The sequence below is a fragment of the Haemorhous mexicanus genome, chromosome 3 (assembly GCF_027477595.1).
Source record: "Haemorhous mexicanus isolate bHaeMex1 chromosome 3, bHaeMex1.pri, whole genome shotgun sequence".
Classification (NCBI taxonomy): domain Eukaryota; kingdom Metazoa; phylum Chordata; class Aves; order Passeriformes; family Fringillidae; genus Haemorhous; species Haemorhous mexicanus.
Window position 1 is genome coordinate 115,185,263 of NC_082343.1, and position 27,466 is coordinate 115,212,728.

At 48.3% G+C, this 27,466-nt stretch overlaps 1 protein-coding gene across 1 annotated transcript; it reads right to left on the minus strand.

The window, feature by feature from the left end:
- Positions 1 to 1,402: 1,402 nt before the first annotated feature.
- On the minus strand, positions 1,403 to 23,920 carry MTMR9 (myotubularin related protein 9). The gene is made up of 10 exons (XM_059843107.1): positions 23,368 to 23,920; positions 20,051 to 20,159; positions 19,609 to 19,734; positions 14,513 to 14,686; positions 11,999 to 12,216; positions 10,436 to 10,597; positions 8,565 to 8,706; positions 7,178 to 7,398; positions 5,583 to 5,734; positions 1,403 to 5,142 (listed from the first exon to the last, which is right to left on the minus strand). The coding sequence occupies exons 1-10, from the start codon at positions 23,550 to 23,552 to the stop codon at positions 4,976 to 4,978; spliced, it is 1,656 nt and encodes a 551-aa protein (XP_059699090.1). The 5' UTR covers positions 23,553 to 23,920; the 3' UTR covers positions 1,403 to 4,975.
- Positions 23,921 to 27,466: the final 3,546 nt, after the last annotated feature.

Here is a 27,466-nt window from a genome sequence, read left to right on the forward strand (position 1 = left end):
TCCTCCTCATTGTTTCCCCTCTCACTGCCTGGGGGAAAAATGGGCAGCATGGAAGAGACTCCTTCAATGGCACTGGGAAAAAACACTTGGGATTTCCAAGAGAAAAATCCAACAGACTCAAGGTTAAAGAAAAAATTCAACACTTGTTCAGATGGATTCCCCGTCCCTGGAAGTGTCCAAGGTCAGGCTGGATAAGATTGGAGCAGCCTGGGATATTGGAAGGTGTCCCTGCCCATGGCAGGGGTGGAACTGGATGAGCTTTAAGGTCCTTTCCAACACAAACCATTCAGGGATTCTTTAGTTATTTTCTTCCCCCACCCACCAAAAATCAAGTTTAACCCAAATCAGACTGCCTGATCACTGCTGAAAGTATTTTAGAACAGACCTACTCTGTTTCAGCTGGGACTATTGGCATAAATAGTGGCTGAATATCAATCTTTTCACATCAAAACCTTCAGCATCCATCCATGTGTAATCTCACGGGCTGTACAGGCTGCAGGGCAGCACAAAGACCCCCAGCCTCCATCTGCTCCAACCCCAAAACTCACAGAAACTCATCAAGGGAAACAGACAGCCCAGCAGTTCCCAGCCTCCTGACTCACCAGCCAGGAGAGATCCAGGAGTTCCCACAGCTCCCAGCCTCCATTTCCCAGGAGCTCTTAGTCCTTTTTGTGTTCCCCTGCCTTCAAACCAGCAGGAAACTGTGACCCCAGTCCCTGATGGACTTCATAGTCACAGGATGGGTTGGGTTGGAAGGGACCTTGAAGATCATCCCATTCCACCTTCCCCCCATGGGCAGGGACACCTCCCACTATCCCAGGCTGCTCCAAGCTGTGTCCAACCTGACCTTGGACACTTCCAGGGATCCAGGGGCAGCCACAGCTGCTCTGGGAACCCTGTGCCAGGGCCTCACCCTCCTCACCCAGAAAAGAATTTATTCTTAATATCTCATCTAAATCTGTGCTGGCTTTGTTTAAAACCACTCCCCCTTGTCCATTCACCATCCACCTTCTTGCAAGGCTTTGCTTTACTCCAAACCCCTCTCCCTGTGAGCACCCCTGCCCTTCTTTCTTTGGAGAGATCAATACCAGGATAAAAAGATCAATACCATACTTGGCTAATCAAATTGTTTACCCATCACAAGCAGAGCTGCTGTACAAGGCCCAAAGCCATTGGAGCAGAGCTCTGCAAGCCTCTCACAGCCTCAGGGTCTCACACCCTTCTCCTTTCATCCCCCTTCTACCACCACAGGGCCTGTTCAGCTGTAAAATAAAACACAATCTAGTTGAAAAGAGCTAAAATTTCAAGCAAAAGCTTAATCCAAGTCACACCCACCCACATCCCTCCTGTGGGAAGCAAAGGACACAGTAATAAAGAAGATTCAGCAGCGTAATTAAAGAACTTTTTAGTCTTCAGGGTTTTAATTTAAACAGACACATCTACTATGCTCTCAACATATCTACAGCAAAGTTTACAGCCACTTTGTATCTGTTTTGTTCCCCCAAATGGCTGAACCTTGAGCCATCATCTTCTTTTACCTCAGATTTGTTTCTTTGTTGTTGTTGCAGTAAATTCCACGCTGCAGCAGCTGGGATTCTGTACACAGACAGCAAATACCTAACACCAGCACACAACTCCCAGCCCTGGTATTTCAAATTGTACAGGAAAAAAAAAAAAAATTAAAAAAAAATCAAGACTGATGCAGCAGCCAAGTCCAAATAGCAGTTCCAGATGCTGGGCCAGCAGTGCACTCATCACTTGAACAGGCAGTAGTGAACAGACACAGCTCACAGCACACAGTGCAGCTGTGACAAAACACAGGCAGTGCTGGGAGAAACCTCACCCCTCACACAAACACAGCACTGCCCAAGGCTTCAGCAAAGCACACACGAGACACCAAAAATGCTGTACAGTGCAATTTTAAATTAGATCCTATGCAACAGGGACAATAGTGCACAGCAAAACCAGTGCCACATTCAAGACTTAATCGATACAATCAAAATATTGAAGATATGTATTTCCTATTTCCCTTATGAAAACTGTGCAAGTTAGTTCCCTTTCCCTTCTCGTTTTTTTGGTAAATGGCAGAGTGTCCTCCCCAAATTTTGTGGACTGACCCCCAAAATTTGGAGATGGGGCTTTCCATGTCCAGCTTGTTACACAAAGAGTGTGTGCAAAAGAGCAGGAGCGCGGTGGCAGCGAGGACGTAAGGCAGTGGCACAGGGAGGAGCCAGAGCTGGGCACTGCTCCAGCTCAGGAACTCACAGGGAATCTGCAAACTGGATGTCACGGGGCAGGGATCCCCCTCTGAGGGAGCAAACCCATCCCTGGTACTAAATATGTGATTTGACAGGGGAGGCAAGCAGCAAAGCAGAGAACGGGAGAGAGCTGCTGTGAATCCGGAGCTTGGGAGGTGCTGGAATGGAAAAGTTCAAAGGGAATGTGGCAGCAGCGTGGCAGGACAGCTCTGGGAAGTGTCCTGTCCCAGGAGAACCTACACCACCACACATCTTGGCCCCACTGCATCTCCTGCCAGCCCTCCCAGGCCTGTGCCACAGAGCTTGTGCAGGGACAAGGTGGAATAACCTGCAGGGGCTGCTCAGAAGGACATCAGCACTGCCCCAAGGAGTCATTCCCAGGATCCACGTTCCCAAGGCACACACAGTTCTTGGGTGTGCATTCAACACAAGTGGAGGCTGAAATTGATGCCAGCTCAGAGGGAATGTGCTGCCTTTTGTTGGCTGTCACAGCTGGTTTCCCAATTTCCTCAGAAGCCTGCAGTTTGCAGGAGAGGCTGGAGCAGCCAGGCAATTAGATCCAAAAAAACCCTCTCTGCTTCTCTATTATTTAGCTCAATCTATAATTACTGTGTTAGGGAATTGCATAACCTTTAGGAGTGTTTTATGTATAGTCTATTACAGGGAAAATAGTGCCTTCTGAATCCTTCCCATCTGGCTGGGGATAATGGATTTCAGATGGAGAAATTCTGAATGGGGTCGGGAAACACCACCCAGGCAGGTGCAGATCCCAAAGACATCATTTCAAGGGGTGTACAATCATTTTAAGGGTTTATATGAGCAACATACACAGAGGAATCACCAGGTCTGGAGGAAGGAACAGCCCAATTCTGCCTCCCCTGTGATGCAGAACAGATCCCCAGCCACCCTGAGCAGCATTCCCTGTGTCAGACTGGATCCAGGGAACAAAGCTCCAAACCTAAAAAGAAATTGGCATTGCAAGCAGGGGGAATCACTCTTCTGCCTAAAGTAAGCAGTGTTTTAAAAGGGATCTTATTTTTTAAGCCAGAGGACTTCAGGGCTAAGTTGAGCTTAGGCAAGAAGGAAATAATTAAGGAAATAAGGAATGAACAAAAGGCATTCAGGTAGCACTTGACCATTATCACATAATTTTATATCATTTCCTTGGTTATAGAATTCTCTTAGACTGTATTTAGTGGCTACATGATTTTTCCTGCCCAGCTACTTCTACAACTACAGATCCTGCATTTTCACACATATCTATGTGAAGCGGCTTTTAAATAAAGGCAGCTTTATTCCATAAACTTGGAAGCTCAGCAGTTTCCAGAGGCATCCCACCACTGACCTACTGCAGCTCTGTTCATTCCAGCAGAACCAGGCTAACAGGAAGCTCTTTCTTGGATAATCCCAGCCACATGTGCTCCTGTTAATTCAACTTTTCCCAGTCCTGTGGAGCTACCCACAGAATCAAGCTGAAAAAATACCTCAGGGAGTATTTCAGACCTATTCCTACCTGTCTTTTTAAAGGAGGGGGAAAAAAAAATCACAAGAGAGAACTCTGATTTTATAAAAAGCAGATTGAAGCCACAGAAATGGAAAGAGCAGCTACAAAATACAAAGTTAAATGGGAAAGAGCTTATCCCTAAAGTCTTTAAGCAGTTTTAGCAGCTACAAATCATCTAAACTCTTAGTATTTTTTTTGTAGTGTGATGGCCCCTTCATCTGCAGCAGATCTGTGAGGTCACCCAAACTTCCAGCTTCTGCTTTTGAGGTTTCACAAGATGGGCATAAGAGCACAAGAAGGAAAAGCACATCAGGTGCAACAGAAGTGTTTTGTTGAGCTGTAAATAAAGTGTTGCTCTTGCACCCTGGCAATGCTGTGAACCTGGCCAGGTGTCCAAACCCAGCCAGGGGGGTTGGAACTTCCAAGAAGGCAGCTTGGCTCTGGTTTAAAGGACAGCTCTGAGCCCTGTTCTGCAAGTGGACACCCCCACCAACCACTAAACCTTTTTGTTTTCCAGGTAGAATAAAAAAAGTTTGTTCCTCCTTAGGAGGTCATTGTCCACGAGGGACAATTCCACCTGAAGGTCATGGCTTAAACATTAGCAGCAGAATCCCTCCTTCAATTCTGTATTGCACTGAAATCTCTTGCTCTGGTTTGGCATTTAACTTCCTGCTCCCAAGCCAATGCTGAACACAAAAACCCAAGTGTGAGATGTGAAGGCTACTGAGAGTATTGTGTAGACTGGCAGAACCTGTAATTTGATTTTAACCATTTCTAGATTTCCTAGGAAATTAAAGAACTAAGCTGCCTTACTTACTTTTGGAGAGAAAAGGTGCTTCCAGACAAAATGCCTTTCCCTATCTCTATAGAACTCTGTATTTCAATCCTGTGAGTGTTCAACAAAACCAGAAAAAGTCTAAAATAAAGTGGAGACATCCTGTCTCTTGGCCCATCCTGGTCATCCACACAGTTGGAGGTAAAGAGTTCCAGCTTCTGCTGACACTGTACCCAATTCTGAGACAGAACAGCTGCCAAGAGGGGACATTGTGCCCAGCTGTGTCTTCTGTAAACAAAACAAAAACCCCTCCCCAAACAGCAGGGAGGTTCATGGAGTGAGGGGTTCAGCAGTGGGAGGGTCAGCTGCACCCAAGGGCTCAGCAGAACATGCACTTTCCATGTTTCTTGAAAGCAAAGGGCTGAGGCAAAGCCCAGCTCAGGGCTCCTCCTCCTGCACCTCCCCATCCGTCTCCATCTCCGCCAGCTGCCGCCTCAGCACGTTCACCTTGGCCTGCAGCTCCTTGTTGTACTTGATAATGTTGATCCTTTCTTCCTCAGCTTCCTCCAGGAATCTGGAAGGCCTGTTCCAGCGCAGGAAGATACCTGGAAGCCCAGAGACACCCAGGTCACAAGGGGTTCTTGAAACAAGGGGGAATTCATGAAGGTTGTTCACATTCCAGAAGCTCGCAAGTCAGGTGCACACAGTTCACATTTTCTTCCCTTTCCTTCACCCCCTAAATGGCTTCCCCCCTCCTCTCCAAGCTGACCATCCTATTACACAAAGTTAATACAAGAAAAATGAAAAATGAGGGGGGTTCATTCCTTTTTTCCTCCTACACCCATCAGACACTCCATTTTCAGTCTCCACCCTGCCATACCAGCCTGCTTGTATCATGAACTCTTCAGCACCCATGGCATGGGGAAAGTTTCTGCAGCAGGGAACCCACTGCACATGGATCCTCCAGAATGGTCAGCAGTGAAGTCAGACTAAAAAAATCACAAAAGAGGTATTGACTGTAACAGGGAAAGCAAACCTGGCTCACCTTCCCAGAGCTGCAGGCTCTGTGGGGCCACAGAGGGCCAGATGACAAGGCTGTTGGCCTCATAAAGAGGGTTCTGGAACCTGCTCAGCTCTTCAGGCCTGTTTACCCAGGACCAGAGGGACATGGTCTTCTGAGGCAGCTTCAGTTTAGCCCTAAGAAACCCAGAGGAGCCAGTCAGTTTTATACACTTGGATCTGTAAGGTTCTTGTTGTTAGAACCACACAGACAAAGCCACAAGTTTTTCCATGTGCCACTCCCCCAGATAATTCAGGTTAATCCCTTCACCATCATGGCACAGGGTGTAAACCTAAAGCAATTTACTCAGCATGACTGATTACAATTAGTTTTGAATAAAAGATGGGGAAATAACACTTGTAAGATGGCTTCCTGCTGTCCAGGTGAAGAATCAGCCACCTCCCCACTGTGGTTTGAGTGCCACGTTTGAAAAGGGATCGGGCTGCTGTGTTAAGGTGGAGCTGCAAGGTGGGGCAGGGCTGCATCAGGGAAGGATGGAAATGGAACTCTCGAGCACATAAAAGCAGTTTGTTTCACTGCTAGAATGGGCACGTCTGACAGGTCCCTCTGGTGGCAGGAAGGAACTGAGCACACAGAGCAAGCAGTGCTGTTTTCCTGGGCAATCCCACCTCCAGCAGTTACAGGGATCCCTATGCCTCAGATTCCAGCAAATCTCAATTTCCACTGGCAAATTGCACTGCCAGCCAGGCAGGAGATTCAGCACTCCTGTGAATGCTTCAGACAGCACAAGCTTAACATCAGACTTAACCCCTGTCTGTGCTCCCAGGCTGACGTGCTCAGATGTGACAGGCAGGTTATTACACATAACATTCAATACTCCTCCAAATTTCAGCTCATTGCTTTCAAGTCTAACTTGGTTTTGCAGATGACTGGTTCAGCAGCCCTGCAGAAGGCAGCAGAGTCTCTTCTAAACCCAGATTACTTTAAGGACAGAGGGGTTTACAGGAAGCTTCAAATTGCCTTTCTTCTCTGGAGGATCATTTCTGTTTATCCCTTTCTGTCCAGTCCAGCAGGAGACCCTCAGCCAAGGCCTTACTGGAGCCAGGAGTTCTGAGGGCAGAAGTGCCAAGCTCCAAACAGGAATTCAAACTTCCCTGGCAGCTGTGGGCAGCTCCAGTCCTTCACCCTGTTTCTACTCCCAGGGGGGTCCCCAGGACCACCAGGCTACAGAGTGACACTCCTCTCTTACAGGTGAGGGACAGAATTGTCAGCCGTGGCCTTTGCCTGCCTCAGCCTCTTCCTCCAGGCCTGCATGGACAAGTCTGCTTCCCACAGCTGTGACTCACACCAAACTCCAGCTGGTTATTCTTTCATGGAAGAGTTTCTGGCTGAGAAAGTAAATAAGCTGGTGATGGGTGGAGATTTTTTGGCCAGGTTGGATGGGGTTTGGAGCAGCCTGGGATAGTGGAAGCTACGCCAAGTGGAAGCCCATGGCAAGGGGTTGGAACGAGACAATCTTAAAGGTTTTTCCAACCCAAACCATTCCATGATTCTGGGACCTTCTTTTAGTGAAATTCAGCCCAAGATTTAAAGGATTCAAGTCAAGCATCCTTACCAACCTTTCACTTTCGTTGTTCCCCAGGAAGGTCCCAAACTGGGAAGCGTAGGCGTGCTCAAAGAGCAGGATGAGGAAGTGCTCGTTGAACTCGAAGGAGCAGGGGAACTGCCGATGGATCTGCCACACACATTCCAAAAAGAGCAGGAACACAGGGGCCTCCCACTTCTGTTTGCTGTTGGAATAGGCTGACTGGGCACAGCGCTGCTGGAAAGGGTGGCCAGCCTGCAGGGAATCAGGGGCAGCATCATACACCAAGGAATGGGATGTGAGGACATGTGGAAAAAACACTTCAGAGCGACTTCTGTCCATACAGCTGCTCAGGACCAAGCTGTTAGAAACCATTATCCCTCTGCTGCTGGGGCACCTCAAATCTGGGATTCAGGTTTGGGCTCCTCCTGACAGGAAAGACATTGAGGGGCTGGAGAGTGTCCGGAGAAGGGAATGGAGCTGGGGAAGAGGCTGGAGAACCAGGAGGGGCTGAGGGAGCTGGGAAAGGGGCTCAGCCTGGAGAAAAGGAGGCTCAGGGGGGACCTTGTGGCTCTGCACAACTCCCTGACAGGAGGGGACAGCCAGGGGGGTCTGGCTCTGCTCCCAGGGAACAGGGACAGGATGAGAGGATATGACCTCAAGCTGCACCAGGGGAAGTTTAGTTTAGATTGGATATTAGGGAAAATTTCTTCATGGAATGGGTTGTTCAGCCCTGGCACAGCTGCCCAGGGCAATTCTGGAGTCCCCATCCCTGGAGAGTTTAAAAAGCCATGTGGATGTGGCACTTGGGGACATGGATGAGTGATGGCCTTGGCAGTGCTGGGGGACAGTTGGACTTGAGAATCTTAAAGCTATTTTCCAACCTAAATGGTTCTGTGATTCTATGACTGATTTCCCTGCCGTTCTCAGGCTATGTTTGATCAGTGAATGTAAGCAGGAACAAGCTGGGGTGGGTGCACTGGAGGACCAGACTGCCAAGGTACAAAGAGCATAGCTCAGGTTTGTGGTTTGGTCTGAACAGTTTTCTCTAATGAGCTGGAAGAGGTGCAGCCTGGTCCAGTGGAAGGTGTCCCTGCCCATGGCAGGAGGTTGGAATGAGAGGAGCTTTAAGGTCCACTCCAACCTGAACCATCCTTGATAAGAGATGTTCACCCTGAGCACACAGAACAGGCAGTTCTCCAAAATCAAAAACATTCCATGAGAGGCAGAGGCCCCAGGAGTGCCAGAGGGACAAATGACTCAGGTAATGATGCTGCTCTTTAGGACAAAGGACACTCACACTCAGCAGGGCTGCAACAAGGCCCAGCCTGCTGGCTGCCTCTCAGGCTATTTCCCAACCCCAGTGTCTCTGGAAGTGGCTGTTGTTCTCTCCAGGGAACTGTTGTTCTGTTGTTCCTTACCTGCAGCCACTCCCTCACTACAAGAGCCTCAAAGCCACGGATGGTCCTGCACCTTGGATCCAGGATGATCTGTGCCAGGGAAGTGACCTGGAGCGTGGAATCAGTTCCTTCACTGCCATGGACTAACACTGAAGCACCTTCCCTGGGAAAGGAAAAGGTGGGAAGGGATGAGTATGAATGAGCAGAACCCATCCCAGTGGGTGCCATTACATCCCATGGACACCAGGGCTGAGGATTTGCTGGCTTTTTACCACCACTGCAGCCCCATCCCAAATGGATCTCACCTGGATCCCACATGGATCTTCATCCACAGTGATCCAAGCTCTGCATCACTAAAGCCTCCATGTCTTGCTGAGCAGTCTGGAACTCCAGATCCTTTCCCACACTGACAGCAGGTGCACAGTAAGATCTCCCTTGTGGTTCTCACTCTTTGGGATTAGCATCCCTTTGAGTTACAGCTTGGAAGTGCAACTCATCCCATTCTACCCCTGCCATGGGCAGAGACACCTTCCACTAGCCCAGGCTGCTCCAAGCCCCATCCAATCTGGCCTTGGACACTTCCAGGGATCCAGGGGCAGCCACAGCTTTTCTGGGCAACCTGTACCAGGGTCTCACCACTGCTATAATACAGAGTTTCTCCCTAATATTTAATCTAAACCTTCCTTCCCTACCTTATCTCTACACTAATTTTCTAACACTATTTTCCCCTTTTATCTTTCAGGCCCTTAAGATGCTGGAAGATCTGTCCCAGCCATTCCCTCCCCATGGAAAACACAACAGAACTCTCCTTGTCAGCCCAGCTCTGACCTCCAGGCTCTGAGTGAGACAGGTCAGGCACCTGGAATTGACTTGCCATGGCTCCACATGGTAAACATAAAAAGCAAAGCTGAGGTTAAAAATTATGAAATCAGCCACTGTCCCAACAAGCCAGAAGGGTTTCATCACTGGTTTTTCCCATTACATGCTTGCAGGAAAGAATTTCAGATAAAACTATTGATCCAGAGCAATCCTTTCCTGGCACAGCCAGTAATGAAACCAGCACTGTCAGAGCTTTTAAAAAGCACAGAGCTCCCATTTGAATGCAGCAGTGCTGTCTCACCACTGAGCCTGCATTTCAGCTGCTTGTGTGCCTGCAGAACACATTCCCCAGCTCCTATGAAAAGCCAGGTTTTCCCTAAATTTGGGGATGGGCTTTTCCCACCCAGAGCCACAGATAAAACCAATTTAGATTGTTGAATCTGGCCTTACAAACCCTGTCAGCTGAGAGCAAGCATTGGCTCTGCAGCCAAAGGTGTGAGCATGAGTCAGCTGAGTCAGCAGCATTTGTGAAAGAAATGTCAGGTTAAAAGAGGTCACAGGCGCTTAGAAGGGATGAACAGGATTGTCTGGTAGGGCTGTGGGGATAAAATAAAGAGGGGAAAAGCACTGGACCAATTCCTGGTGAAAACACAGAGATGACATTGTTTTAACCTCTGGAAATGAGGTGTGGTATTGGAAATTTGCAGCTGAAATGAAAAAAAAACACCTCCTAAAAAAGAAAAAGACATCTCTGTGCTCCCTTTTCCATGGGGACCCATTTTTCCATGGACCCATTTTAACCCAAACCTTCAATAAAACTATCTAAATTAGCTTGGCTGCAGCAGACACATGAATATACCTTAAATACATGATCCAAAACCTTTTCTTAGCCCAGATTTCCTCCTTCCTCCTGATTTATTGGAGGAACATTCCTCCAAAATGAGGAAACAGAATCCTCCATGAGTACAAGTGAGCCAGACCACGGTGGGCAGTTATTGATAGTGCCAGAGATATTCAATGAGCAATCTGTGACCAGTGAATGAGCAACCCAAGGCTTTCTGCAGGAGATTTACCTGTCAATGCACTGAGCAGCCAGACAAGCTGCAGTCAGCAGCTCCTTGATGTGAGTGAGCCAGTTGGAAGCTTCCAGTTTACTGAGCCAGCGGTCCATGTTGTGTGACTGGTCATTGCAAGCCTCCACCAGCTTGATGAAGCTCTCCTGCAGGATATGAAACCTTTGGGAAAAGGAAAACATTGTTGAAAGCACAAGCAGTAACACAGGAACAAGGACATGGATTATTTAGTGTTTGTATAGTGTGTTTATTCACCCCCTTCTCTCTCTGATGCTGTAAACAATCAGCAACAAATGTAAGTTCACATAAAATCTTTAGAAGCAGAACCAAACACTTCAAGTATTTGCCAGGAAATTCCTTATTTAACTGCTCAAGAGCTGGCCTACAGCTCCAGTAACATTACTGCATGTCTGTGTAGAAGGATTTCCCAAAATTAAGGCTTTAAGAGAAGTTGAACAACACCAGACTAAAAGTCTGTTTATTTAGCAACTTGTCTGCAAATGACTGAACAATATTAGATGTCCAGAGAAAAGCACTGCATCACAGACTCATGAATAGTTTGGGTTGGATGGGAACTTAAAGCTCATCTCATTCCAACCCCCCACCATGGGCAGGGACACCTTCCACTATGCCAGGTTGCTCCAAGCCCTGTCCAACCTGGCCTTGGACACTTCCAGGGATCCAGGGGCAGCCACAGCTTCTCTGGACAAATCCTCTGGATAAGAGGAGTGTGACGGCCACAGAACAAATCCTCCTCTGCAGAAGTTTTCTGGCAAGGTACCTGCTCCTCCCTGTGCAAAGGGGAACACAGGAAGGCTGGAGTGTGGATGAAGATGGCCAGGAAAAGAAACAGCACAGGGAGATGGCTAAAACAGGCAGCAGGTTGCTCAGAACAAGGAACCAAAGCAAAAATCCCCTTATGCATGTATCCTGGTTTTGCCACAGAAGGAACATGACCCTCTTGCCAGGAACCAGGGTACACAACTCTTCCTACAGGAGCAAATACCTCATGGAGGTATCACTGCTCCGAAAAGCTGAGCAGCTGAGCTCAGAGGAAAGACTGATTTCACCCACTGTTATGGTGATACTTCTTGAAAACTCCCTTTGTCAGGATTTCTTCTCCTGGGAAGATGAGAAGCCTCAGCTTCTCCATGTTTTGTTGCTTTGGAATGTGATTTGGAGAATTGTTTACCCAGCATGTAAAATGTTTTTAATTAATGGCCAATCACAGCCAGCTATGTCAGACTCTCTGAGTCTGTCATGGGTTTTTATCATCATTCTTTTCTAGCCTCCTGATGTATCTTTTCTCTATTCTTTTAAGCATAGTTTTAGTATAACATTTTTAATAAAATATAATATAAAATAAATATAATATAAAATAAAATACCATGTCATGACAAATATCATGTCATGTCATGACAAGTATCATGTCAAATATCATGTCATGTCAAGTATCATGTCAAATATCATGTCATAAAATAATAAATCAGACTTCTGAGAACTTGGGAGTCAATTCTCATCTCTCACCTCGTCCCAAAACCCCTCAACACCACAACAACCCACCTCTCGATGTATTTGTGGATCCTCCTCCACTGGGGGTAGTGGACCTCTTGCTCAAAGCCCCCTCCCTTGGCCCTGGCCTGCTGGGCCACGTTCAGCGGCCGGGTGTCGATGACGAAGCCGCGGCGGCCGGAGCGCAGCGTGGAGTTGATCAGCTTCTCATCCTCCTTGCAACGCCGCCCGTTGGTGCCTGTCAGGGGCTGGCTGCTCCTCAGCATCGCCTGGGGACACACAAAACCATGCATGAGGAAGTGGAGAGAGTTCTGACTGAAAGGCACCACTGAGCTCCAAGCCTTGCCCTGAATCCTTCTGTTGTTTCAAGTTCGATCCCTCTCAAGGATTTAAAACTGAATTAGAAATTCTTGATTCCAGCAATCATTTGGCTGGATAAGTTTTAAATGCCAGGCATCATCTTAGAGGCTGTATTGCTTCAGTTATGCCTCAAGTACCATATTTTGAACTACTGAGCTGCCTTCTTGCTGATGGCTCCTTTACAAACCCTGGCAGTGTTATTAATCCCTGGAAGTGTTCAAAGCCAGGGTGGATGGGGCCCTGAGCAGCCTGACCTGGTGAGAGGCATCCCTGCCCATGGCAGGGGGTTTGAACTAGATGGCCCCTAAGGATCCTTCTGACCAAAACAATCCTGGGATTCTATGAAAGCAACTTTTTCAGGATTTTCATTTTCAAGGCCTGTTCCCAACTCTGTTCTTAAAACATTTAATTTGCTCATGTGTTAGAGGTGACATTTTAACCCCATGGATGGACTGATAAACCTCAAGTCTATAGACTGCTGAGCTGAGATTTCTCTTTAGCAAATGCCTTGCAATTCAGAAGCACCACAGCAGCTCCAATCACAACAAAAATGCGAGGGCAGCCTGTCAGCAATGCCAGGTACAGCTGAGAACTCAGAGCCAAGAGGGCAAAGAGAGTGACAGCATTATTGTCACAACTGCAACACTCTGAGCCAAATACTGTTGTACTCCTCACATGAAACATACACAATTTTGAGAGATAACTGAGCAGAAATCTTCTTCCAATGGTTTTCAGCTGAGCTGAGAAAAAGCAAAAAGCACAACTGATGTGGAGTAGGTGGCTGGCTGCTTTTGAAGCAAAGAAAATCCCAAGGTACTCCTGAGTCAGACTAGACAGCTTCAAACTGAAGGCTTACAAATCTTGGCCACAGGAGGTGAGAAGGCATTAGAGCATTTGAAGAGACTGTACCAAGGTTAAAAGCTGTAGGTTGGACATCCCAGCACCCTCAGAACTGGTTACATCAGCAAGAGACACAATTACCCAACACCTTCATACAGTGCATTTCTTAATTACAATGTATCAGTCACTCCATCAGATCCTGGCTTGTTTAAGTCTGTGCAAGACCAAGAATTTGCTACTCCTGAACAGAGTTACCCTGCCAGGCTCAGAGAACAGATTGTTCTGATCCTCCTTGCACAGTCACACAGCAGAAGCAGCCTTGGCTCTGCTGTCAGCATGGCTGTGACAAGGGCCCACCACTCACAGACAGGACAATGTGGCTCCTGCCATCCTTTCCATGAAAACTCTTGGCAGACACAGCCAGCCAGGGCGCCAGCAGTGGCTTTACAAGGCTCATCTTGTTCTTACTGCTGTAAGCAAGCTGCTGCCACGCACATTCCCAACCAAGCAGATTAATGGCTATTTCTAGGATGGAGATCACTCATTCCATCACCCAGAACCAGGATCCAGGGGCAGCCACAGCTTCTCTGGGCAGCCTGTGCCAGGGCCTCAGCACTGTCACAGGGAAGCATACAAATATCCCATCTGACCCTGTCTTCTGGTTGTGGGAAGCCATTCCCTGTGTCCAAACCCTCCATCCCTTGTCCCCAGTCCCTCTCTAGCTCTCCTGGAGCCCCTTTAGGCACTGGAAGGGGCTCTGAGCTCTCCCTGGAGCTCTCTCCAGGTGAGCACCCATAGCTCTCCCAGCCTGGCTCCAGAGCAGAGGGATCCAGCCCTTGGAGCATCTGCTTGGTCTCCTCTGGACTCTCTCCAGGAGCTCCATGTCCTTATGTTGGAGACCCCAGGTATGACATCACAAGAGCAAATTGCCCTCCCTTGACCTGTTGGTCCCTCTTTCATTCTCATGGATTTGTACATCTGTGTTCTGCTTGTCCCACAGAAAATATTTATGTTTGAATAATTAATTCTAGGGAAGCACCCACCTCCACACAGCCTTTCTGATTCCAAGTGGCCAAAGGAAACTACTTCCACAAAAATATTTTGGTCAAATATGTGCCCTCAGTGGATCTGGACTACAGAAACTGGGGCAGCCCTGGTTTAACCTGAACCCTGAAGGCACCTGTGAGCCCAGATGTTGTGTTTTCATTGTCATACCACCAAGAGACCAGGGAAAAAAACCCAACATTGCTGTACCTTCCCTGAGGAAGCCAGAAAATAAACCAGCAGCTCTGTTACTTCCAGAGCATGAAACCAACAGATTCCCCCACTTCCTTCAGGCAGAAGCACCCCTCAAGCCCAGCTCACCATCCCATTTTTCTTGTGGTAGTAGCTCAGCACTGGGAAGCGGCCGCCGTAGCGGAACAGGGCGACTCTGCGGAGCGCTTCATCGTCGATGGATTTGGGGACAATGACAACTGGAGGGTAGGAGGGACACACAGAGAATTCCTTGTTCACACAGCTCAGACGCCACTCATTGGTCTGAAAAACACCAGAACAGAACTTTGGGTCAGAAAAGGCATTATATGGGAGAAGTAACAGGGAAGAAAGACATCCATGCACAGGATAAAGCACATACACAGAGTTGTGTTTGTGATCTGTTCCATTTGCACCACAAATTGTCCTTCAAGTAACCATTTACAGGGTTGTTGACCCATTAATTTTTCCAGCACATCCCTTGGTGCTCCCTGCAATCACCTCCTTGCAGCAGCTCCCAGAAGCTCATTCCCCAGAGTGCAAATAAAACTTGGAAGCAATGGAAGAATGAACAAGTGCCTCTGGGTCTTGGGGAACAGTTCCCCCTTTGGTTTATCCACATCCTCAAACAGCACAAAATAGGCCCATGTGGGCAGGTATGGGTGATTGTGGCTTTAAATTGTCTCACAGGCACAGCAGACAGCAAGGGGAGACCCCACAGAGAAATGTAGAGGAAAAAAGTTCATTTAGATACAGGCAATATGGGCCCAACCCTCCATCTGTGCTGAAAGAAGAGCTCACAAGACAAAGGTGGCCAAGAAAGGCAAAGAACTTCCACCCACTCCAGATGCTGAAGCTGCTTTGAGGTTAAAATTTCAATTTAAACATCTCCAGCTTGGTTCTTTTCTGTGGGCTCAAGTAGTTTTTTCTCCTAAAGCACCTTCTGGAAGGGGCCCAGCAGCCAGGCACTGAGGGCTCATCAGGAGCTCTGTGATGTAACTGCTCCAGCTCCCAGCAGCCAAACCCTGGGAAAGAAGTGCTGAGTGTGGCACCTCACAGGCACTTGGCATGAGAATTCCAGCTACCTGATACCCAGGGTCACCCACAGGCTTGGCTCCAGCTCAGGGAAAAAAGGTCAATGAGGAGCTTCTGCAGCAGGGAGAGACCTCAGAGATCCATCAAACCTCTGCTCATCTGAGTTCAAGGAAAGTTTGAGGCAGACAAAAAGGCAGAGGGATAAAGGCAGCAGGACAAAGTGAGAGAAGAGCACAACAGCTAAATTAGGCTGTGAAAAAACACACAAAATCCACACCAGTTCAGGTCTGCTGACTTAACATGAAGTGACTGGACATCTCTGATCAGAATTCCTTTCTTCCAGATCCTTACTACCCCTTGCCACACAGCTCCTGATTGCTACCTGCTTATAAAAATGCACCTGACTGGCTCACTGGTCCAGTGGAAAACTGGGATCAACTCAGGAATGTCTTCTTGCAATGCAGCCTTTCCATCAGCTGAACAAGCTGATCTGTCTCACAACACTATTTCAGCAGAAGCAGCTCCAAGGCATGGGATGCATGGCTTAGGAGACAGGAAAATTGTCCTTTTTGGTGGCAGACTAAAGATGCTGGGAAAAAAATAAGTATCAGCATCAAGAGCAGTAATTGCTGCCTGTTTGCAGCAGCCCAGCTGGACAGGTTTGCACCATCCATGCTATAACCTTATTTCATTATTCATTAGCCTCAAAGCAGCTCCTCTGAACAGCTCCATTTTATAAAAAGCAGAGCTTGTCCCAGATGCAAAGTCAAATTGCCTCCGGCCATCGTGTTATGAGCAGAGATGAAAACTTCTGGGACACAAAAGGATGTGGCAGGTCACAGCTCCTGCTTTTAATGCACCAGCAGTGGGATTTTTAACAGGGTTTTTGGGGTGTCTGTTGGGTGTGCAGCTTGATTACCATGAAAAAGATATGCATGGATCTAGAATATCAAACCTCACCATGACACAGGATGTGGAGAAGGCAAAACCAGAACTCTGGGGAATGTGTGGGAGAGTGGCTGTCCCTGGCACCACCAGTATGGAAAGGAATGGAGGGGCAGCACCTGATTTTTCCCCCACTCTGGTAATTTAACCCTGCTCTCCCCCCCATTTACAGCAGAGAGAGAGATCCTGTTATATCATCCCGGTGTAATTTCCATGACAAGGAGGAGGAGCCTGGCAGCACTTGGCACCATTTGTCTTGCCTGCAACAGCTCCTGCTGCAGAGATCCCATTAACCTCTGCACTGCCAGCTCCAGACTGCCCAAATCAACTCCTTCAGCTATGGCCTGGCTGGAATTTGGAAGGAAAAAGGGCCATCAGTAACTGGAAGAGCAAGGCAGCAGCACAGGAAGCAGAAGGACTGCAGGGAAAGGGATGAAGAGAAACCTCACTTTCAACCAGGTAATTGTGCTGTGTGAAACTCAGGGAGTGCAAAGTGAACCCTTAATTTTCCCAGAAAGACATCTGAGCTTTTAGGAATCAAGAAAAGTTAAGGCTAAAAGCAGCAAAGGGATGAGGGCTGAGCAGAAAGGAGGGAGAATTCCAGAGAAAAAAAAGAAAGCAGCGATTTTTAAACCCAGTGCAGGATCAACTCTTGGATTTCTACTTTTCTTGTCCTAATACTTGTTTATAGAGACATTGATTCCCAAATGTCCAAGCTATGATTCCTCCTAAAACTGAAAATTGCCAGGAGAGGTTGTTTTCCACAAAACATTGTGAAATAAGTCAAGATCTACCAAAGGCCTTAAAGAAAAAAGTCCAGAACCCAGCACGGATCTTGGGAGATCCTGCAAAGCAGCAAAGCCAGAGGCCATTCCCAAGGAACAAGCCCTGCTGGGATCAGATTGTGCATGGACAAGGAGCAGAACAGATGAAAGGATTGATGCTTGTCTGAAAAGAGCAAAATATGGTTCACAGTTACCATCTGACCTGAGCCCAAACCCAGAAAATTCGGATTTCTAAAAGGAGCTCTGACATGAAGACGAAGCACAACTGAGTTGTTCAGAACCCTGAGATCTTTCCTAAAAAGAGAAAGAAAAGAGAGAAAAAAGGGAAGTGAAAAGGAGAGAAAAGAGAGCAAAAGACAGGGAAAGAAAGAGGAAAAGGGAGGAAAGTAAAAAATAGAGAAAAAGGGGGGAAAGTAAAAAATAAAGGAACAGGGGGGAAAGTAAAAAATAAAGGAACAGGGGGGAAAGTAAAAAATAAAGGAAAAGGGGGGAAAGTAAAAAATAGAGGAAAAGGGGGGAAAGGGGAAAAGAAAAAGGAAGAAAAGAGGCAAAAAAGGAGAATGCAATAAGTGATTTTCTCGGCAATAGAATACTTTTATGTTAATTATACTGGCAGTGTACAAACTTCTCAGGCCTGTTCATTTCAGGAAACTAAATTTGGAAGCAAAATTTTTGAATTTCCATAGTTACTTGGCAGCATCCTGCAGTTCTGGAATTTAGCAGAAGAGAAACCTTTTGGCTCTCCTCTGACTGCTCAGAAAAAATATGACCCCTGCACATACTCTGGATTCCATTCACCCCTCACTGTGCAGTGAAGAACACAAATTACATGCTATACTATCTAAATATTTAATATTTACCTAACTTTTAAAAAAAGTATTAACTTTAACATTGCACTTTGCTATTAGAGAGTGTTGGAAACAACTCTCCTGTAGCAGATAAATGTGGAATTAATAAATTACTGGAGCTGTAGGGTAGGTGAAATAGTTTTTGACTTGTTATCCTACTGGGGAAGGTACAGATCCAGATGGATGATTTAACAGAGGCAGGAACCTTTGGAATTCTACTCATTTGACTTCTGGGAGAAAGATTTAAATCAGCCATTTCCTTGTACCAGCCTGTCACATAAAGCAGTGTCTTTCCAGAACAAGAATTATTTGGTCAGCAAGACATTTATCTGTTGTTCAGGAGATGTAAATCATTGGAAGGTGGCCTTTGACACCATTCTGTTCAAAATGTGAAGTTTTGGGTTAAAAGCCAAGAATTAATTAATCAACAGCTGTCAGACAGGGAGATTTGAAAGGAATGAATGATTGCCCTGGAAATGTGGTGCTAAAAAGTAATGAGGTTTTCAAATGTAATTCTTACACAGAGAATATGTTTAGAAAGGCAAGAGTTTGACAAATGAAGATTTAAATCCCTTAAAATATAAGGAAAAAAAAAGCACATCAATAGATCCATGTGTTGGATATGATAACAGCTGGTCTGTCTTTGGAAGGCAGAGAAGATAAGACACATGAGAGTGCTTTAATTATGAGACAAAAATAGCAAGGCCTCTGAACCCCTTTAATGTTCTTTAATTTTCTGGTGATTTCATCAACTGAATTTGGTCAAGCTGATCACATTATTCAGTTGTTAGTCATAGCCAGGAAGTGATACAGGCTGCAGAGAGAAAAAAACATAAAAAAAATAAATCAATGTTCTTGGATGCTGCACTAATGGATGTGGGCTCAGAAACCTGAGCTGCTGCAGCAAGAGCACAGACTGGATGTGAAACAAAGACCTGGAACACAGAGATGCAAATCCAAGGAATTATTAAAACAGGTTCCTGCACCCAAGATAGTTCCCATTCTACCAAATTCAGCATCCTAAAAGGAAATTTGAGTAAGAGAAACAATAGGCAATGCCACAAGAACAATTCCTACCCAAAACAAAATCAATGTGCTCAGCAGCACCTGGAAAAAGAACTGGAAGTTTCCTGCTTTTTGAACTTCCTGAATATTTCCCCAGCATCAATTAAAGGAAATAATGTTTCAAACTGGGCATCTTCACTGTCATCCTCCTCAAGAGCAATTTTTTTAAACCAGTGTCATTTCAGGGTTTGACAAAGATTCATCTCACTCTACCTCACAACAAAATTAAGAACAACAAAGCCAGGACAAAGGATTTTAATTTGTTCTTCCAATTAGAGAGCCATTCCCAAAGGCAAAAAACATTTCCTGCCTTTGTGATTTCCTGAAAAAGGCTTCAAACTTCCACTGGTACAAGGTGAAGGAGCAAACAAACGTCTGCTGTCACAGAGGGAATATTTCAACAACACTCACTTCTCACCCAGGCACCACATGGATTTTTAACCATCTGGGATTTCCAGTCCAGCCACTACTGGGTGAAACAGTTCACAGAACATTCCAGTGCCTGGGAAATCCCTCAAATCCCACTCACCACTGAGCTGAGGTGCTCAAACTCCTGTTCCAGCAGAAAGGAGGACCATCCATCCTCCAGGACCTCGAACATGGGCCGGTAGAAGAAGGGATACATGAGGGTGACTGAATCCAGGGTGGAAAGTGCCTGTGTGGACAAGAGAAATCATAGAATCACAGGTGGGGGCTGGAAGAAACCTTAAAACTCATCCTATTCCACCCCTGCCATGGGTAGGGATATCTTTCACTACCCCAGGCTGCTCCAAGCCCCATCCAGCCTGGCCTTGGACACTTCCAGGGATGGGGAGTCCAAAACCTCTGAGAAATACCCAACAACCCCATGTGAAATATTCCAAATTCTACTTTGCCTTTCAAAACATGAAAACCTAACTGGAAAGAAAAAGCTCTTAAGGCTGAGGTGAGCTCAAGACCTGCAGGTTTTTTGGCTGATGGTAGCTGCTCACCTCGATGGAGCTGGCAATGTTCAGACACTCCTCCATCCCTGGGATGTCCAGCTGGATAATCCTCAGGTCTTTGCATTTTATGACAATGGTGCCCAAGGAGCCCACAAACCTACAGCAAGACAGGAAAAAAGAGTCCCATAAAAAACAGGATCCTCTCAGGCAGGAGAAGTGGTACAGCTCTTCCCACGAGGCAAATCTCCATGAGTGGCAATTGGTCTGCAGGGGAACCTCTCAAGAAAATAAAGAAACAAACACAACTCGTTATTTGCTATTTGCAAGGTCGGTTTTATTTTCACTTATTCCATCCTTTTGCTGTGGCAGGGAGTGGAGGTGTTACATGACAATAAGCACACTGCTGGGAGAGTGGGGAGGCCCTGGCACAGACTGTCCATAGAAGTTGTGGCTGCCCCTGGATCCCTGGAAGTGGCCAAGGTCAGGTTGAAGACTGAACATGGGAAGAAATTCCCTGGGTTTTCCACCCCTCTACTCCTTTCCTCTCTCAGAAACACACAGGGAAGTCAGGAGCAAATTTAATCAGCAACAAATTTCATCAGCACCCAGCAACTCCTCCATCCCAGGCTCTGTGCTTTTTTTAATCACTGCTGCCTGATTTCTCCAGTCTTGCTGGCAGAAAGGAACTCTGCTCTATCAGACTTCCTTAAAAGCCTATACAAATAGGGAAAGGATTTTGTAATTAATATAAAAATGAAGTATTATCATCAATATGGGAAAAGGACCAGGTGAAGGAGCAGAAGAAAATGTCCAGGTGAGATGGGGCAGACACCCAATGAAGGGCAATGGTGCAGGTAAAGAAGAAATGAGGGGGAAAAGAGAAATCTCTGAATTCTCTATAGCTAAAAGAGCATGGGCAAGAAAAAAAAAATGGAGCTCTGCAGCTCCAGCTGAGCTGCAGCACAAAAAGGACATTACTAAAGGGTTATTGATTCCCATGAGCAGCTGGAAAAGTGAGGCATGATGCTGTTGAGCAGCAGGAGAATATCTGGGGCTGAGCAAGTCCAGAGCCCAATCCTGCCACCAGTTTTGGAGGGTGACACAAGGCAAAGTCCTCTAGCAGGGCTCTGCCATCCCTCTCTGTGCACAGTGCATCTTTACAAAGTGCTTCAAGGGTGGATGAATCCACTGAGGAACAAACACAGAGCAAAAAGGGTTAAACACAAAAATTCTGACTCTCTACAGGACCAAAAAAACTACCCTTGAAATGCAACATCAAACACCAGTCTCCAACAGAATGGGAACCCTGCCCTGGGCCCTGAGAGGATCACTGAGGCTGGAAAAGCATCACTAAGTCTTTGGGGATTTTTGGAAGGAATTTTGAATTAGTTAGAGATGGGACCTCTGGGTTGTTTTTGATGATGTGATTTATGGTTTTTACGTTCTACGAAGGGTGAGCTCAGCTCACACCTTTACTGCATGGTTCAGAACAAGACCCTTAGTTACAAGACCTTTTAAGGATTTATTGACCAATAAAACACTGCCAACAAGGACATTTATGGTTTGGACCCAATCCTTAAATATTTCATCTTATGGACTTATGCTACAGTGGAAGCTTTCTTAGCCAATCATGTTCTGACACACAAACCTACAGTGCTGTGCTCTGAACTCCTTGTTTACCTCTGTAACTACTTTTATTTTTTTATATCTTAAACTCTAAAACTCTAAACTTTTTTCTTCTTAGCTTAACGTGTCTGTGCTTTAAATTGTAAATCCACATTCTTGCTTCCAGCACCTCAGTTTGGGAGCCTTTCCCAAAGTCTCAGATCAAATCCTGGGTTTAATTCTAAGCTTTGGCTTACAGGCCCAAAGTTCTGAGAATTCCCTGCATTTTGGATTCCAACAGTCCAACCTTGTCACCAGCCAGAGCACCTAGTGTCACATCCAGCCCTTCCTAGGACACCTCCAGGGATGGGGACTCCAACCCTCCCTGGGTATTCCAAGGGTTTAAATCTCCCTTTCAGTGGAGAAACTCCTCGTGATGCCCAACCTGAACCTCCCCTGGCACAGCCTGAGGCAATGTCTGTGCCCAGAGCATCCTTCCTGCTCTCCACCCCAGGATTTGGGACAGCTGAGGTGCCAGCCAGCCTTTCCCAACCACGAGGGGTGGGAGAAAGGATATCACCAGCTGGGTGCTGTGTACAAACCACAAACAGGATGGGACTGTTAGGAACGTGCCTTGAGCTGTTTTATTTTCCAGCATCAGCCTCATCCCATGGTTATGACAACAGGAAGATGCCATCAGCTCACATCCCTGGCAGCAGACCAAGAACTTCATGTTATAACTCACTTTATAAGTTTTTTGACCAATCACACAAAGCAAAAGCACACTGACAGTAGTTCTATCCAACCATAATCAGCACAGGTACCTTTGGTTAAAACAATTCACTTATTTGGCTTATTTGGAATCCAACACCTGCTTGTGAGCCTTCAAACACAATGCACAGAGCTCCTTTATTAAGCTTAAAACTTCCTAAATCTCACTAGATAAACTCTCCTGCAGCTTAGGGAGTTATTCTAGACAAGCCTTATTACAAGCCTTATTATCTATTTGTCCTTTTCTACTTCTTACATCACTTTTCTGCTGACCAATCTCATGGCCACTGCTCAGCTCTGATCACAGTTCTGCTGCCTCTGAGGTTGCCTTTTGCAGCTTTCCCAAACTCCTCTGATTTTATGGATTCCCACACTTGGAGCTGTTTTATTTTCCAGCATTAGTCTCATCACATGGTTACAACAATGGGAAGATGCCATCAGCTCACATCCCTGGCAGCAGAAAAAGAATTGAATGTTACAACTCGAAAGTTTTTTGGCCAATCACAGAAAGCAAAAGCACATTGACAGTAGTTCTATCCAATGACAATGGGAAGATGCCATCAGCTCACATCCCAGGCAGCAGACCAAGAACTTAATGTTACAACTCACTTTGTAAGTGTTTTTACAATCACACAAAGCAAAAGCACACTGACAGTAGTTCTATCCATTGTTTTACCTTTGGTTAAACAATGCTTGCTTATTTTGAATCCAATACTCACTTGTAAGCCTTAAAACACAATGCACAGAGCTCCATTATTAAGCTTAAAACTTCCTAAAATCTTGCAGCTTAGGGAGTTACTCTAGACAAGCGTTAATACACAGATTATTGTTCTACTTGTCCTTGCTTTTCTACTTCTTACATAATTTTTCTGCTGACCAATCTCATGGCCACTGCTTAGCTCTGATCACAGTTCTGCTGTCTCTGAGCCTGCCTTTTGCAGTTTTCCCAAAACCATCTGATTTAAGGATTCCCGCAAGGGAAGCCTGACCTTTTCTCGATGGAGTCGATGTTGGAGTGCAGCAGCCACAGCTCCTCGGCGTTGTCGTGCCGCCGCGACGAGAAGATCAGGTGGTGGCCGGTCAGGCACAGCGTGCCCTCCACGGCCGGGTGGAACGGGCGGTGCAGCACCACGTTATCCGCCCGGGGCGTCTTGATCAGCTCGGCGAACTCCATTCTGGACGGGAAGGCGGGGGAAACACCGGGAAAATAATTCACCGGGAAAATTCACCGGGAAAACAGGGGGAGACTCGGCAACGCCGGCAGGAGGCCGGGAAAGGCGGAGAGGGCGTGTGCGGTGCCACCCGGGCAGGCGGGGGCATCACCCGCGGTGGCGGCGGCGGCTCCCCGGGCACCGAGAGCGATGAGGGACCCGCACAGGGCCCCCCGTTCTCCCGCAGGGCCGGGCCGGGGCTGTCGGGAGGGCGGTACGGAGGGGAGCGGCACGGGCACAGCCTCGGTGCCGGCTCGGAGAGGATCAGGGCGTCGGGGCAGCGGCGGGAGCCGCGGGCCCCCCGAGATCCCCGGGATTCCCGGGAGCCGCCGGCGGAGCGGGATGGGATGGGATGGGCCGGAAGCGCCGCCCGGGAGCCTCCCCGGTCACGTGATGCGCAGCCGGACCAATCCGCGCTCGGGATCCTCACGGAGACGGCGAGGCGCGGAAAGGGTCCGGCGCGCGGCACGGCCCCGCCACAAGCGTTCCGCGGGAATCAATGGGGATGGGCGGGGAGGGGGCGGGGTCAGTGGGGGCCAATGGGGTGGGGCGGGGTCGTGGGCGGGGCTTGAGGAAAGCGGGCGGGAATGGAGCGGGAATGGGAACGGGAACAGGATCGGGAACAGGCAGGGGTTGGGAATGGAGCGGGAACGGGAACAGGCAGGGATTGGGAATGGAGGAGGAGCAGGAGCAGGAACGGGAACGGGAACGGGAACGGGAACTGGCAGGGACTGGGAATGGAGCAGGAATGGGAACGGGCAAGGATTCGGAATGGAGAGGGAACAGGGAAGGGAACGGGAACAGGCAGGGATCAGGAATGGAGGGAGAATGGAGCCGGCAGCGACTGGGAATGGAGCAGGAAGGGAGCAGGCAGGTATGGGGAATGGAGCGGGAATGGGAACGGGAACAGGAAAGGGAACAGGCAGGGATTTGGAATGGAGCAGGAACGGGAACGGGAACTGGCAGGGACTGGGAATGGAGCAGGAATGGGAATGGGAACAGGAACAGGATCGGGAACAGGCAGGGATTTGGAATGGAGCAGGAACGGGAACGGGAACTGGCAGGGACTGGGAATGGAGCAGGAATGGGAATGGGAACAGGAACAGGATCGGGAACAGGCAGGGACTGGGAATGGAGCAGGAATGGGAACGGGAACGGGAACAGGAACAGGAACTGGCAGGGACTGGGAATGGAGCAGGAATGGGAATGGGAACGGGAACAGGAATGGGAATGGGAACGGGAACAGGATCGGGAACAGGCAGGGACTGGGAATGGAGCAGGAATGGGAACGGGAACGGGGACAGGAACAGGAACTGGAACTGGCAGGGACTGGGAATGGAGCAGGAATGGGAATGGGAACGGGAACAGGATCGGGAACAGGCAGGGACTGGGAATGGAGCAGGAATGGGAGCGGGCAAGGATTCGGAATGGAGAGGGAACAGGAAAGGGAACGGGAACAGGCAGGGATCAGGAATGGAGGGAGAATGGAGCCGGCAGTGACTGGGAATGGAGCAGGAAGGGAGCAGGCAGGTATGGGGAATGGAGCGGGAAAGGGAACGGGAATGGGAACAAGAAGGGATTGGGAACAGAGAGGGAATGGAGCAGGCAGAGAGAGGGAATGGAATTAGGGAGTGAATGGATGGGGCAGGGAATGGGAATAGAGAGGAAATGGAGCCGGAAGAGAGAGAGAGAATGGAGCGGGCAAGGGTTGGGAAGGGAACGGGCAGGGATTGGGAATGGAGGAGGAATGGAGCAGGCAGGGATCGGGAATGGAGCAGGAGCAGGAGGATGCCGGAGCCGCAGCCCCGAGCGGGGCAGGGGGCAGGGCCGGGCTCGTTCCCCTCCGAGGCCAGCCGCAGTTTGGGTACAAACCCGCGGGGATTGGGCACACACAGCCAGGTCCCTGCTGACCCCGATCCAGTGCTGTCCTGCTCCTGCAAAAAATTGGAAAAAGTCCAAAAATTCAGCCCGGCCACACCAGATGTTGTGTTTTCTGAATTCCCCTCCAGGTTCTTCTCCAAAGCCCCCCAGCTGTGGCAGCAGAGCCCCCCCCCCGCGCTGGGTTTGTGTTTCCATCACAGAATCTTGGAATGGTTTGGGTGGGAAGGGACATTAAAGCTCATGCCATTCCCACCCCTGCCATGGACAGGGACACCTCCCACTATCCCAGGTTGCTCCAAGCCCTGTCCAGCCTGGCCTTGGACACTTCCAGGGATCCAGGAGCAGCCACAGCTTCTCTGGGCACCCTGTGCCAGGGCCTCCCCACCCTCACAGGGAACAATTCCTCCTCAATATCCCATCTCTCCCTGCTCTCTGACACTGGGAAGCTATTCCCTGTGTCCTGTCCCTCCATCCCTTGTCCCCATTCCCTCTCCAGCTTTCCTGGAGTCCCTTTAGGCACTGGAAGCTGTGACACTGCCAACATCCCACAGCCAGTGGTGAGGCTGCAGGGTCAAGGGTGCATAAGCTGGAGTGCTTTTCCGTGGTTTATTCCTGTAAATTCCAGCCCTGTCAGGAAGAGCTTGGGCACAGCTAAAACCCAAACCTTAGCACTAAATTTATTAGCAGAAGTGTGTGCAGGAATGTGGATCTCTGGAAGTGTCCAAGGCCAGGCTGGAAGGGACTTGGAGCAACCTGGGATAGTGCAAAGTGTCCCTGCCCATGGCAGGGGGTGGAATGGGATGAGCTTTAGGTCCCTTCCAACCCAAATGATCCCGTGATTCCAAACCAAATTCAGGGCTGGTGATGCTGAAATCCAGCATTTACCCCTAGAGTATCTGTGAGAGTAAGAAGGGCTGGCCACAAACCAGGGAAAGTGAAGTTCTAGGGAGTGGGAAAAAGATGAAGGACCCTCCAGATTTTCAGAGAAAAAAAAAAAAAATCCAGCTTTTTCCTGAAGAGGGGCTCTGCTGTCTGCACTGGCCGCTGGGGTTGCTGGAAGGGAGAGGGGATCCAGGATGTGATCCAGAGCTGTAGATCCCACAGATCTCACTCACAGAGAGATGCTCCATCTCCTCAGCCTCCCCCTGCTTTGTCTCAGGCGAAGAGCGAAGCCGAAGCGAGGAAATCGAGTCCTCCGCCGCTGCTGGGGCTCCCTCTGGAGGGGACGGCCGGCTCCCGGTGCCTCAGCTCCAAGGCTGCTCAGCCCCCGCCCGATGGGATCAGCCTGGCCGGATGCCAGTGGGTGACAGCCTGTTCTGGGCAGTTGTCCCTGAGAAGGATTGCAGGGCTGTTTGGATTTGGTGACCTGGATTTTTATCTTGGCCCCTGGTGCTGAGTTCAGCCTGAGTTTGTTGGATTTGCTGCCCCTGTGTCTTGTTAGTGCTGGCAGTTCTGGTGATTCCAGTGTCGGGAATGATCTGAAAGTTTAATCAATGGCATTTTAATCTCATAGATAAATGAAAAAATTCATAATAAGGGTGATTAATTCTTGTCTTATGGGGGTTTGCATTGATCCACATCATCAGAGAAAAGAGGGGTCTCTGGGTGTATCTTGATAGCTTGAGTTGGAAGAGGCTCTAAAGCTCATCGAGTTCCACCCCTGCCATGGCAGGGACACCTTCCACTGTCCCAGGCTGCCCCAAGCCCCATCCAGCCTGGCCTTGGACACTTCCAGGGATGGGGAAGCCACAGCTGGAGTGGCTGCAAAGGAAAACAAAGGATTTCAGCCCCTTGAGCAGTGGGGAAACAGCACTGCTGCCTCTGTGAAGGAGGGGAAAGGCAAATTTGGGCAGTGGAGGGACTGATTGTTACCCCAGGGTTGGTCCTGACAGCTCTGCAATCCCCAGGGGATGTGTGGGAAGGGACCATTGCCCAGCTCAGAGAAAAACCCATCACATACAGCCCTCAAGTCAGGGATATATCAGATATTACACAG